The following is a 12,220-nucleotide window of genomic DNA, read 5'->3' on the forward strand; positions in this document are numbered from 1 at the left end:
AGAGTGGGAAGTCAAGACGGGGACGAGAGAACAGCCCTGCGGTGGTGTTTACCTTCACATCTGCACAGGCGACTCCATGGCTGGAGGCCAGGCTTTCTGAGTGTCACATTAAGTAGTGCTGATGGTGTTATCTGCCTCAGGAACCTCTCTCCTGTACCAGCCTGCATGAGTCCCCAGGCTGACCTCCATGCCTGTGCTCAGACCAGGCCTCACATCCAGGGCCTCCAAGCCCTTTAGCCTGCCCTACTCCACAGTCCGAGCCTGACCCACCCTTCCAGGCCCCAACAAGCTCCTCTCGTCTGGGAGTTCACAGCATCACACACGGGCCTCTGCTGAGGCCTCCTGGCTTGCTGGTTACTGTGTGTGCATGCTTGTGTGCACATGCATGTGCATGTCTGGGCTACTGCACTGGACTGCCTGTGCTGGGCATGCAGCTGAGGGGTCAGGAGAACACCCGACCCCTAAACCCCAAGTCTGTGTCCAGCCTTGGAAAGAAGAGACGTAATTAACAGGCAGAGGCCCCAACAGGGCTCTAAGCAGTCAACCCCTTTCCTCCATTTCAGAGGGACGATCTCTTCCCAGTCTTCCTCAGGCCACCAAGTCTCACCATGCTGTCAGCGTCACTGATTCTAGACGAGGACCCCTGGTGCTGCACTCTGGGCAAGCTCTCACCTCACTCCTGACCGAGTCCGAGCCTCAGATCGACTCTAACCGGAGCTGGGCAGGAAGGACGCAGCAGACAGACGCGCAGCACTGAGGGGAACGGCGGGTTTGTAAGCATAAATGTTTTTACTATTCGGTAAGTTTGCATATTTTACCTGACTGTGAGGGTGGGAACTGGGTTAAAGAGGACGTTCTTTCTCGCTTGACAGGAGGGCAGTAATTTCCATCTTCTCTGTCAGAATCTACAGAAAATGATGAGAAAAGGAGGAGAAAAATCAGGTTCCTTCCGTTTTTAAAACTGAAGATGGTCAAAGGTGTTAGAGAGCTCCTTACCTTCTCCGCCTTCAGGACTGGAGCCGCCAGCTGACCTCTGAAACAAGGAGCACACAGCCGGGGTCAGAGGGCGTCAGCCTCACGGCAACCGAGCAACTCTTGGCTCCATAACAAATATCCCAACATGCACCGCGGGCAGCTAACTCCCAGTAACTCCCAGAGCCCAGCACCCGAACGAGCCAGGATTTCAGCCCAAAGCTCAAATATTCCCCCTGGTGAACCTCTGCACCCAGCTTCACAAACACATGCCAAGGAATCCTCTCAGTGGCTGGGAAAGTATCCGCAGCACCCGGATCGGTTTCTTGTTTCTCCACAGGTTACGCTAACTGGCCCGCCACCCCCAAATTCAAACACAGCCGAACCTCATCTGGCCCCTGTTCATCCTGCCAAGAGCTGAAAAGTGACCCTCTCCACCCTTGAGGGCAGCGGACTTGTGTAAAACGGTCGCATCACACCAGATAGAAATGGTTTCCCTTCCTAGCCCTGGAACATTCTACCGTGCACATCCTTGTCTCAGGGTGGGCCGTTATTTCCAGAGCAAGTAAGAGCTTGGATGTTTTGGACCAAAGCCTGCTTGTGAAGCGTTTAGAACAGAACCATCAAAGACAAAGCCCAGTCACAGGTTGAGGGGAGGGACCTGTTTCCTATTCCACAAACTTTAGCTTTAGAGTGTGAACAACTAGCAACCAAGACTTGAAATGGATTCATGACCAGCCTGACCAACATGGTAAAACCCTGTCTCTACTCAAAATACAAAAAAAAGTAGCTGGGCGTGGTGGCACACGCCTGTAATCTCAGCTACAGGCTGAGGCACAAGAATGGCTTGAGCCCGGGAGGCAGAGATTGCAGTGAGCTGAGATCATGCCATTGCACTCCAGCCTGGGCCACACAGGGAGACTCTGTCTCCAAAAAAAAAAAGAAGACTTAAAATGGGCTGGGCGCAGTGGCTCATGCCTGTAATCCCAGCACACTTTGGGAGGCTGAGGCAGAAGAATCGCTTGAGCCCAGGAGTTTGAGACCAGTCTGGGAAACATGGCAAGACTCTGTCTTTATAAAAAACCAGGCCGGGCACAGTGGCTCATGCCTGTAATCCCAGAACTTTGGGAGGCCGAGGAGGGCAGATCACGAGGTCAAGAGATCGAGACCATCTTGGCTAACATGGTGAAACCCCGTCTCTACTAAAAATACAAAAAATTAGCTGAGCATGGTGGCGGTCACCTGTAGTCCCAGCTACTTGGGAGGCTGAGGCAGGACAATGGCAGGAACCCGGGAGGCGGAGCTTGCAGTGAGCCGAGATCGTGCCACTGCACTCCAGCCTAGGCGACAGAGCGAGACTCCGTCTCAAAAAACCAAAAAACCAAAAACAAACAAACAAACAAAAAAACCCAACCACACAAAAATCAGTTGGGCATGGGGGTGAATGCTTGTAGCCCCAGCTCCCCCGGAGGCTGAGGCAGGAGGATCAGTTGAGCCCAGGAGTCTGAGGCTGCAGTGAGCTATGACCATGCCACCGCACTCCAGCCTGAAGGACACATCTCATCTCAAAACAAAACAAAACAAAACCCTCAAAACTTAAAATGAGTAGTGTTTATATCCTCTCCCGCAACACAATCCCTCATTTATGTCCTGTCTCAGAATGTAGCAGCCAAAAGCACGCCGATGAGTGGGTGCTGCTCCTCCTGGCATACTCCCCGCAAGAGCAAGCAGAAGAACCAATTTTCTTATTTTCAAACATGCTCCTCAGAGGTCAAGTTTAGCCAAATGAGGCCCGTCTGCCTCGACAAGCTGCTGGGGCTTACGGGAGATGATGCATGTGAAAGTGCTTTGCAAACTGCAGAGGGGCCTGGGAAAGCAAACTGCAATAAATAAAACCAAAGAGCACAGCAGCCAAGGGAGACCCCCCTCAAGTCGGGGTGGCGCATTTTCCCATAAAGGGCCAGACTGTCGGTACTGTTGGCTTTGTGGGCCACATTTGGTCTCTGTCATATATTCTTTGTTTTTGCTTTTATAATCCTTTAAAAATGTAAACATCATCTTAGCTTACAGGCCCAGGACTGCAGCGTGTGGCAGTGAGAACCCAGAGAACGTTGACTTGAAGTCACATAGTTCGTTCACGACAGTCAGAAAAAACCCTACCCTGGACTTTCGCCTCCCATGTGAGCTGACAACATGGGTTTGTGTGGGAAAAGCAAGCCTGAGCTTCTTGCTTGAGGCCCATGTTCTGAGAGGGCGTTGGAAATAGTCCCAGGGGACTGTATGAGTGAGGGCTGATTACCACTATCCCCACAAGATGACATCATCAAAGTGCGTGGGAAACACAAAATCCTTGTAACACAACAGTGGGTTCTCTTAGTCACTGGGGCAATTGTGAAAATACCACTGAGTCCAAAACGCAATGCATCAAGCAGCCTGGCCCTAGAGTCAGTACCAACTCTGGCCAGGACAAGAGCACGAGGGGCGCAGAGGCTGCTTAGTCCCTGCCGCCTCTTGAAGGCAAGAAGAACTGTCAAGTTTATTCCGGCTCTGCCATTTTCTCAGGGTGAAACCTTACCTCGCCCAGGCTTCGGTCTCCTCACCTGGAAAACGGGGATGCGTGAGGCGACAGGCAGGGCAGGTAAGGTGCTCAGCCCAGCACTGGGAGCAGATGATTACAATGCTCGTGGCCCACACCTGATGAGACCAAACTCCCAACTGATGTAAAACGCTGAGGCTACGCTGGGGGCAGGGCTTTAGAGTTCAAGGCAGACATGAACAGGGAGTCAGGGGTGTGGAGTGAGTCCTGGGTGCAGCCAGGAGGCGAGGGACCTGGACTGGGAACCTTTCTAGAGATGCCAGAGCCTGGGGTTGCATCTGATAGTGCTGAGCTGTCACCACCTTGGCATCCCTCTTCTTGGGTGACATCTGTGGAGTGGGTACAGGTTCCAGCTATTGTTCACCCTCATACTTAGCAAAGGTGACAGAAACACAGAGAAGCAGTATCTGCCCACCCAGGTTGCCAAAACCTTTGTTCATCTGATGATGAGCCTGGGCATCTCATGCCTCGGCCAGCTACCGCCCTTAGCGGGCCCTTACATCAGCCTCCCAGTGCAGGCAGCTCTGAGAAACGACACCTAACACAGCCTCCTTGCCCTCGGGGTAATCCACGCCCTCCAGAACCCCGCAGGCTGGCTTTGGCCTCCGAATGCTCTATGCAGGTCCCCGTCTGAGGCCAGCTGCCTCGGCACAGCCCGATCGCCTCGGACACCGCACTGTTTGCCTCACCTCTGGCTTCCCTGGCCTTACCTGTCCTCCCATCCATTTCTAACAGCAGGCCCAGGACATCCCTGCCCCCAAGTCCCATCCTGTGGCTCTAGGCTTTTCTCTCCCCTTTTAATCCAACGAGCATTTCAACTGTACCAAAATCCTTACACGGTGTCCTCCCTGGTCCTGGGGGATCTGTCCCTTACTAAATGACTTCTGGGACCAGGAGATGGCCATACCCTCTCTGGCCTCTGTAGACAACCTGCTCTCTCATCCAGTGACATCCTCCTTTTCCCTCAGGCGAGAACGAACCCCTTGGTGAGATGACCTCCAGGCCTCTTATACTCTTTCTCTGTGGCTTATTCTGATCCTGGGAGTTGTGTCAGGGACCCCACTAGACTTAGGAAGGAACTGGTCCTCACGGTAGAAGCCCGTTTACCATCTGTTCAACAAAAAGACACTGCATCCCAGGCCCCCTGCAGCCCATGGAGAAGCCGGAGAAGACCTGAGTCTGGCCTTATGGAGGCAGCTGGTCCCTGAGCTCCCTCATGTCTCCTCACCCCTGCACAGGATGTTTCTCCTGCTGCCTCCACACCTAACTCTCTGGCTCAGTGGTTATCTAGGTTAATTTCCACGTGTCAATTTCCCAGTTTCCCTGTTTCTGATTTCCAATTTTATCTCCTTGTGATTGGAGCACATACTCCATATTTCAATCCTTTAAAATTTGAGATGTGTTTGGTGACCTAACAAATGGTCTCCCATTCAGAATTTTCCATGTGCACTTGAGAAGGCCGTGTACCCCGCTGTTTGGGTGGGGTGTCCCATATGTCTGTTAGGTCTGGTTGGTTTTTGTGTTGCTCAAGTCCTGCTTCCTTACTGATCCTGTCTAGATATTCTATCCATTACTCAACGTGAGGCACTGAGTCTCCAACTCCTCACTGATCTTGTCTAGATGTTCTATCCATTACTCAAAGTGGGGTACTAAGTCTCCAACTCTTACGGTTGACTCGACTATTATGCCCTTCAGTTCTGTCCGTTTTTGCTTTGCGCATTTTGGGGGCTCTTTTCATGATACCCCATGCCTCTCAGGGACCGTGGATGCCATGGACGCTCTCTCCAGAGCAGCATGTCCAGGTCAAGAGTGTGGCCCCAGGGCTCCCAACAGTCTCCTGGGGTCTCCTCGTGACTCTAGGCGCAGCCCTGGGAACACTGTGGTGTCCCCAGGCATTCTGGACTCATCCTCCCCTTCACCCACCACCTCCAACCTGCCAGCAAGTCCCATTAGCTCTAGCCCCTGGAGAACGTACCTTTCCCTCCTGCCTTGGTGGCCTCCTCAGGCACAGGGTCCCCTCTGCCACCAGGCTCTGGCCATGTGGCCTCCTGTTTTCTGAACATGTTGGTTGCTCCTGCCTCACTGAGTGCTGCTCCTCCGTGGGCGCCCTCCCTCCCTGTTCCTGCGTGTCTGAGATGCTGTGAGCACCACCTCCAGGGTAAGCATGTGCTCACTCCCTACCCCAGCCCCTCTTGGGAGCTACCCTGTTTTGTTCTATCACAGAGGGAGATGATCTCAGAGGTGTCTCCTACAACACAGTTCATTCACCTGACACACGGGACACTTGCACAGAAGGCGCTTGCTGAGGACTTGCTGCATGGGTGGAGTCCATGTCCTCCACTGTGTCCCCCTTCAGTGACCCTGAGAAGAACGGGTGCCTAGACAGACAAGGTTCAGATGCTGTCTGACCCCTGACCTCAGGAAACCCTCAAATCCGTGCCCCAAATCTCTTGTAAGAACCTGCCTGCAGCAAAGTGGGGGGCCTCTTGGTCCTGGAAAGGCTGGGAAGCCAAGGCCTGGGAAGGACAACACAGGAAGATTCCAACAGGGGAACCTCCTGCCAGCAACTCTCCACTAAGACCCAGCGGAGGGAAGCAAGAAGACAGAATGTGTGCCTGTGGAGAGCTCTTCTAGAATCCTAACCCACTGGCCACGTGAGGCGCCGCCTGCCCTCTGTCCCCGTCCAGGCCTCCGCACCCTGCGCCTTGCTGGGATGGAGGGCCTCTCCTCTCAGGAGATGTTGGAACTTGCTGTCCAGCTGGCTTGTGCTGTCTTCTCCAAAGTAGGAAAAGGTTTGGGGTGAAGGAACCTCCTTTGAGCCACCCAGCCCCATACACAGCCAATGCCAGCTCCACATTTTCCATTTCCTGGAGTCAGCAGCCCAGGAATCTGGACCTGTTTGGCGTCCAGGCAGTCTGGGGCCACCCCTCATCCCAAACAAGGCAGTGGGTCCTCAGGGGTTGGTCCCGAACAATGCCTGGGACACACTCGGGGTCAGCGCCCAGAGGTCTGCAACCAGAGCTCAGGAGGATTTTAAGAGTAAGCTCCAGGCCGGGCACAGTGGCTCACGCCTGTAATCCCAGCACTTTGGGAGGCCTAGGCGGGTGGATCACCTGAGGTCAGGGGTTCGAGACCAACCTGGCCAACATAGAGAAACCCCATCTCTACTAAAAATACAAAAAGTAGCCAGGCATGGTGCTACATGCCTGTAATCCCAGCTACTCAGGAGACTGAGTCAGGAGAATCGCTTGGACCCGGAGGCGGAGCTTGCAGTGAGCTGAGACAGAGCCACTGCACTCCAGCCCGGGCAACAGAGTGAGACTCTGTCTCAAAAAAAGAAAAGAGAGAGAGAAAAAAAACCAACCAAACAAAAGAGCAAGCTCCGAGGACGCGAGCTTAATGGGGAGGGGTGAGGACAGAAGCAGGACACAGAGCCCCATTTCCTCCTCCTCCTCCGCTTTTCCCAAACGAGACTCCGCTGCTGCGAGGGGCAGGGCTTCAGGATGACACCCGGGAGCGCTGGTCAGCACCCATTTCAACACCACGATGACAGCGCCCCAGAGTAATAATAAGGAAGCAGAAGAGAAAGAAGACCAGAGGGCCCTTCGACTTCTTTCTGGCATTGGGACAGCAGAAGCGAACGGAGCAGGCTCAGAGGTGAAGCAGCCCTCCCGTGGCTCGGGCTGCAGGCTGGTCAGGAGCGAGCACTGTGAGTGCTGACCCTGTGCCCTGCGTCCCTGCCGGCGGGGTGGGGGCTGGCGGCGCAGCAAGCTCCCCACCAGGAGCCACTGGGAGCTTGTGGGAAGTAGCTCAATTCTGTGAGGCGCATGAGTCCCTGTCGCTAAATACAAGACGGGGGGCACATCCCATCTGGAATGGGAATACAGGGGTGGGAAGTTTGTTCGTGGCATAAGGAACGAAACAGTGAAAATCGTGGTTGTCACATTTATTAAGAACTGCCCTGTCCAAAAAACACGGATCTTGTCAGACTGTCTGGTGTGGCCTCAAGGAGGACACGGGTGCCAAGGCGGCCCAGGGCAAGGCACAGAGTTTCAGAAGCCAACTCCAGACACAAAGACCAACAAGGAAGAAGCAGGAAGGAATGGCACTGTCTACCTGGTCCCCTAGGAAAGACCAGAAAGCAAGGCCATGTCAGACAAATTCCCTCTAGATGGCTAGGCGCAGTGGCTCACACCTGTGATCCTAGCACTTTGGGAAGCCGAGGTCGGAGGATCACGAGGTCAGGAGATCGAGATCATCCTGGATAACATGGTGAAACCCCGTATCTACTAAAAATACTAAAAAAAATTAGCTGAGCATGGTGGCAGGCACCTGTAGTCCCAGCTACTCAGGAGGCTGAGGCAGGAGAATGGTGTGAACCCCAGGAGGTGGAGCTTGCAGTGAGCTGAGATCAGGCCACTGCATTCCAGCCTGGGCGACAGTGCGAGACTCCATGTCAAAAAAAGAGATAAATCCCCTCTATAAAACTGTGGCAACCAAGAGGCGTACCAGGGTCTCAGTGAGTCTGACAAGTTAGAAAACCTGGCTGGTCATGGCTGGATGCCTGGGATACAAAATAAATGATGGGCCAGTTCAATGCTTTTTATTCAGTGGCAGAGGCAACCAGCTGAGAAATTCCTGTCAAAAGGGCAGGCCCTGAGAAAAGCCAGTGAGAGGGGGCTTCCAAAGGTCTGAACGTTGAGGGGTGCTGAGGGCCAAATCCTGTGCAGGGACTAGAAGGTGGGGGGAAACTGGCCAGAGGGATTCATTCCAGAACCTCCTTAAGCTCCCTGGTGGGTCTAATAAACATATCTGAAGCTCAGCAGGTCCTTGGCAGGGAGCTTCAGCCCAGTACAATTCCACCAGGTTCGGAGTGAGTGCCCAGAGCTGCCTGCTTTCTCCGCATCAAACAGAGAACTTAATTGGGATGTGGTTTGGTCTTCTTCAGACTGTCTTCTGAAAGCCAGGAAATCTGATATATAGAGACTTTTTCCTGGTACTGACTCTTCCATGGCCAGGGTTCTGACGAGACTGAAAGATGATAAGGGCCCTTTACAAGCAACAATTCAGCGAGCCATAATTTATCAAGAACTCTCAGCTTTACATTCTCCCCAGGGACTGTGGAATAAAGTGAACAGACTACACGTGATGGATGAGACCTGCCGGGTAACATGGGGGCGGTTTCCTGAACGCCAGTGTGATACAGAGTGAGACCCAAATTAAAGTCTCAGGCCAAGAAGCAGCTGGCATCGGGTTCCATTTGACTTGATCTATGGCCTAAGTAACCTAAAATAAAGTTTACTTTGCTCTGAGTGGGCCCGATTAGTAGAGAAAGCCAATTAACAGGAGCCCTCAGCAACCAGTCAGGGTGTTCTCTGCAGACAGCCCGAGGGAAGGAGCCCTGGTTGGCTCAGAGCTGTCACAAGGGGCTTGATGATGGCTCTCCTGGGGCTCCTGAAAGTGGGTGTCCGAAAGTTACAAATGCTAAAACTATAAGGTGCATGTTATGTGCATGGTCACCAGAGCTACACTGGAACATTTACACACTGCTCCGCGCAACCCCCAATCCTGGCTCTCCCACAGTGACCCCCAGCTCATCCCAAGGCTCCCTGCCATACAGCTTCGCCTTCCCCCTGCCAGTGTAGGGGATGCTTGAATTTCTCTGGATCAGAGCCTCAGACCCAAAGTCCATGAGAATCAGGATGCTGAGATCTACCTGGGTCGGCCAGGCCAAAGAGATGAACATCTGGACGAGGTGAGGCCCCTCCGGACACTCCCGCACAGGCCTCTGTTGAGAAGTACACAGGGCACAGAACAGCGCGTGCGCTCTTGAAGAGCACCTGCTGTCACAAAAACTCTGTGATCCACTTGTTTGCTACTCTCATTCTAGAAACCATCACCTCTGCAGCTGGAGAGTTCTATGTGGGCTGCGTTTTTCAAACCCAGGCACCTGTGGAAGGCCTCTGGGGTGGACCCTAAAGACCATCTGTCCCCAGAGGGCTAAAGATGGAAACCTGAGAACACCATTTCCTGTGCTCTCAAAGACCAGAGGTGCAGTAACTCACCATACCCGACTCAGGAGAAGTTTCCAGCAGCTGCTCTGCCAACAAAAGAAGGGTGCAGCCACCTCCTAATTCTCGCTCTGGTGGCCGTTACATGAGCTCGTGGGAGGGCTGTACTCCCAGTGCACTGTGGGACAAGTGCCTCCTGGCTGGACTCCTTCCCGCGGCTCCTGTCTCACTACCCCAAACCCACTTTTGTGTCACAAAGGCCACGACCGCCGTTACCCTCTCCCCATAGCCTCTGGCACAAGTAAAGACTGTTGCTTCTTTTTCCATCACACACTGACTCCTCCAAAATGTTAACACAGGACTCCAACCCACCCCTGGCTGAACAGTGCTTCCTAAGTGTCCTGGGGTTTGGTGGCTGTAGCTGAATGTTAATAATTTCCTTAAAAACCGGGGACTGGTGTGTGCTAGAAGGAACGCTGAGATCTGGGGTAAGGTTTGGGACCGTACCAGCCTGGAAGGCTGCCTGGTGCTCAGGCAGGTAGAGCTGGGTCCCTTCTTTTCTTGTTAAGAGTCCTTTTTCCCTGTCCTGAGAATGGGGGTCTTCTGTCATGAGTTACCTAGAGGATGGAGTTTTCAATCCTGAATGTAGGATAATGTTTACCTTTCCCAATTTATCAAACTTCAAAAACCCAAGACATTTCTTGTTCTTGAGAGTTCACAATCTTCTCCACCTATAATCTTCAAAAGGCTTCTTAATACAAAGATAAAGGGCTCAGGGGATTCCTTCTGGGTTCAAAGGAAGAGTCTTTTCTTCTTCCTGCTTTGATTGAAGACAATCAGTTCACCGCCTTAACCACAGTCCAAATACAATCAGTCTTGCAAAATAATCTGTGTTGGAGAGCGCCTCTTCCTAGATATCAAAGGAAGCCTTAGCTTCTTGGGTTTCTAAGACGCTAAACTTGAATGCCCACATTCAGGGAAACAAGAAAAAGAAAAATGGAAGGAGGGTGAAGGGGGTCAAATCAGGTTTGGAAGGTTCTACTTCACACGACTCAATTCCTCCTGACCCCTCATGTCTTTTTCGGGAGACACGATTCGCCTCTTGCTGTGGGTATATATTCCCCCAATTTAGAAAACGCTAAAAGGGGATTCGATCTTCCCTGACTTTTCAGCAGCATGAATTAAAGGGAGTTGGAAGAAATCCTTGTCATCTTTTAAGTTACCATTAGCTGCTTACAATTAGCTAGGGCCAGGATCTGAGGGACCCGAAGGGAAAGGGGCTGGTCTGGGTTGGGCTCCCCCTGGGCAGTAGGAGTGCCGAGTAGGTGTGGACTTACCCCTGCCAGTTCTCGCGGAAAAGGAGGAAGCTGGGCTTCAGGAGCGGGAGGCGGAGGAGTGCTGGCTGAGGCGCCAGCAGGGGCAGGAGGTTCTAGGGCATGCTCGCCAGCTGACTCGGGGTGACCCGTGCCATGGTGGGGGGCCTCAGCCTCCCCCCGAGGCTCCTCTCCCGAATCCGACAAGTCTTTTTGCTCTGCAGGGGACTGGGAGCAAAAAAGACAATTTTCCTTCAATGTGAATAAAGGCTGCACCACACAGCAGGAAGGGCGGGCAGGGGCAGAGGCTGGAGCTGGCTCGGCTTGCAGCAGCTCCTGCGCCTGGGAGGAAGGTGGGGAGAGCAGGGACATGCTGCGCAGCAAAACCGGCTCTCCTGGCTGACGGAAGGGAAAGTGAGAGTGGACTAGGTGCCATGTGACTCTGCAAGGGGTTCTACAATGTATGAGAGGCAGGACCCTCGTTTCCAAAACTATGGGCTGCCTGGTAAGGAGCTACTTGGCTTATGGGCCTTGGTGATCAAGGAAAAGGGACGATCATGCAAAAGATTTAAACCCCTTCTGGATCTCAAAAATACTGAAATGGGGGAGCTAGCCATCAGCACCATTTCTGTGCTTTAGGAAAGGGGGAGGCGGGCCTGGAACCCCACAGTTAGGGAGAAACCAGGGAGGCTGGGGTCAAGGGGTTCTGCTTCTCGCTACAGTTCTTCTAGCACTTTCCATTTGTTCTGCTTACACCCAGGATGCAGAAAGCTCTTTCCCACCTCAGTGAGTGCAGGTGTGGGATGACACGGACACCGAGAGCTGGTTTTTGCATCACTGGCAGACGGGTAGTTCAGCTGAATGGGGGGACACATCCGCAGTGCCCCTCGGCCTAGGATTCTCCCAGGTGCATCCTCAACACCTTGGGCAAGGGCTCATCTGGAAAGCTGCCAAGGTGAGAGCAGCCGGTTCTGGGTCTTCCTCCCCAGAGTACAACACCCGGCATCCTTTTAAGGTGGTTCTTGGGACTCCAGCAGGGCTTCCATGGGCTGAGAGCTCTGTGGCCATAACTCCAAGACTTTTCTTGAGAAATGCGTTAAACACCTGGCATCCTAAAACAGACAGGCTCCAGTCCCCAAACCTCCCTCTTGGCATTATACAATGACATGGAGCCATTTCTCGCACTCGGCGACCTAAATGACTACAGGGCTACCCCGTCTCCCTGTGGATGTGGCTGTGTTTCTTCTGGATGTGAAGTGGCTGACCTCTTTAGACGGGGTTTGGGCACTAGTTAAAAAGTAGTGATCCAGGAGGATGAAAGGAGCTAC

General features: G+C 53.1%; 1 protein-coding gene across 5 annotated transcripts in view; it reads right to left on the reverse strand.

Moving 5' to 3' along the window:
• RANBP3 (RAN binding protein 3) overlaps positions 1 to 12,220 on the reverse strand; it is a 63,569-nt gene that overhangs the window by 25,489 nt on the left and 25,860 nt on the right. For 2 of the 5 annotated variants that reach the window (XM_025366421.1, XM_025366420.1), the window contains exons 3-5: positions 10,917 to 11,120; positions 997 to 1,033; positions 819 to 905 (exon numbers count right to left, since the gene is read on the reverse strand). The exons of 1 other annotated variant lie outside the window; for it this stretch is intronic. In XM_025366421.1, coding sequence (XP_025222206.1) covers positions 819 to 905; positions 997 to 1,033; positions 10,917 to 11,120 — 328 coding nt within the window. The remainder of the gene's footprint in view (positions 1 to 818; positions 906 to 996; positions 1,034 to 10,916; positions 11,121 to 12,220) is intronic. 2 more of the 5 variants (XM_025366423.1, XM_025366422.1) reach the window with 1 other exon arrangement.

The sequence above is a fragment of the Theropithecus gelada genome, chromosome 19 (genome assembly GCF_003255815.1).
Source record: "Theropithecus gelada isolate Dixy chromosome 19, Tgel_1.0, whole genome shotgun sequence".
NCBI lineage: Eukaryota > Metazoa > Chordata > Mammalia > Primates > Cercopithecidae > Theropithecus > Theropithecus gelada.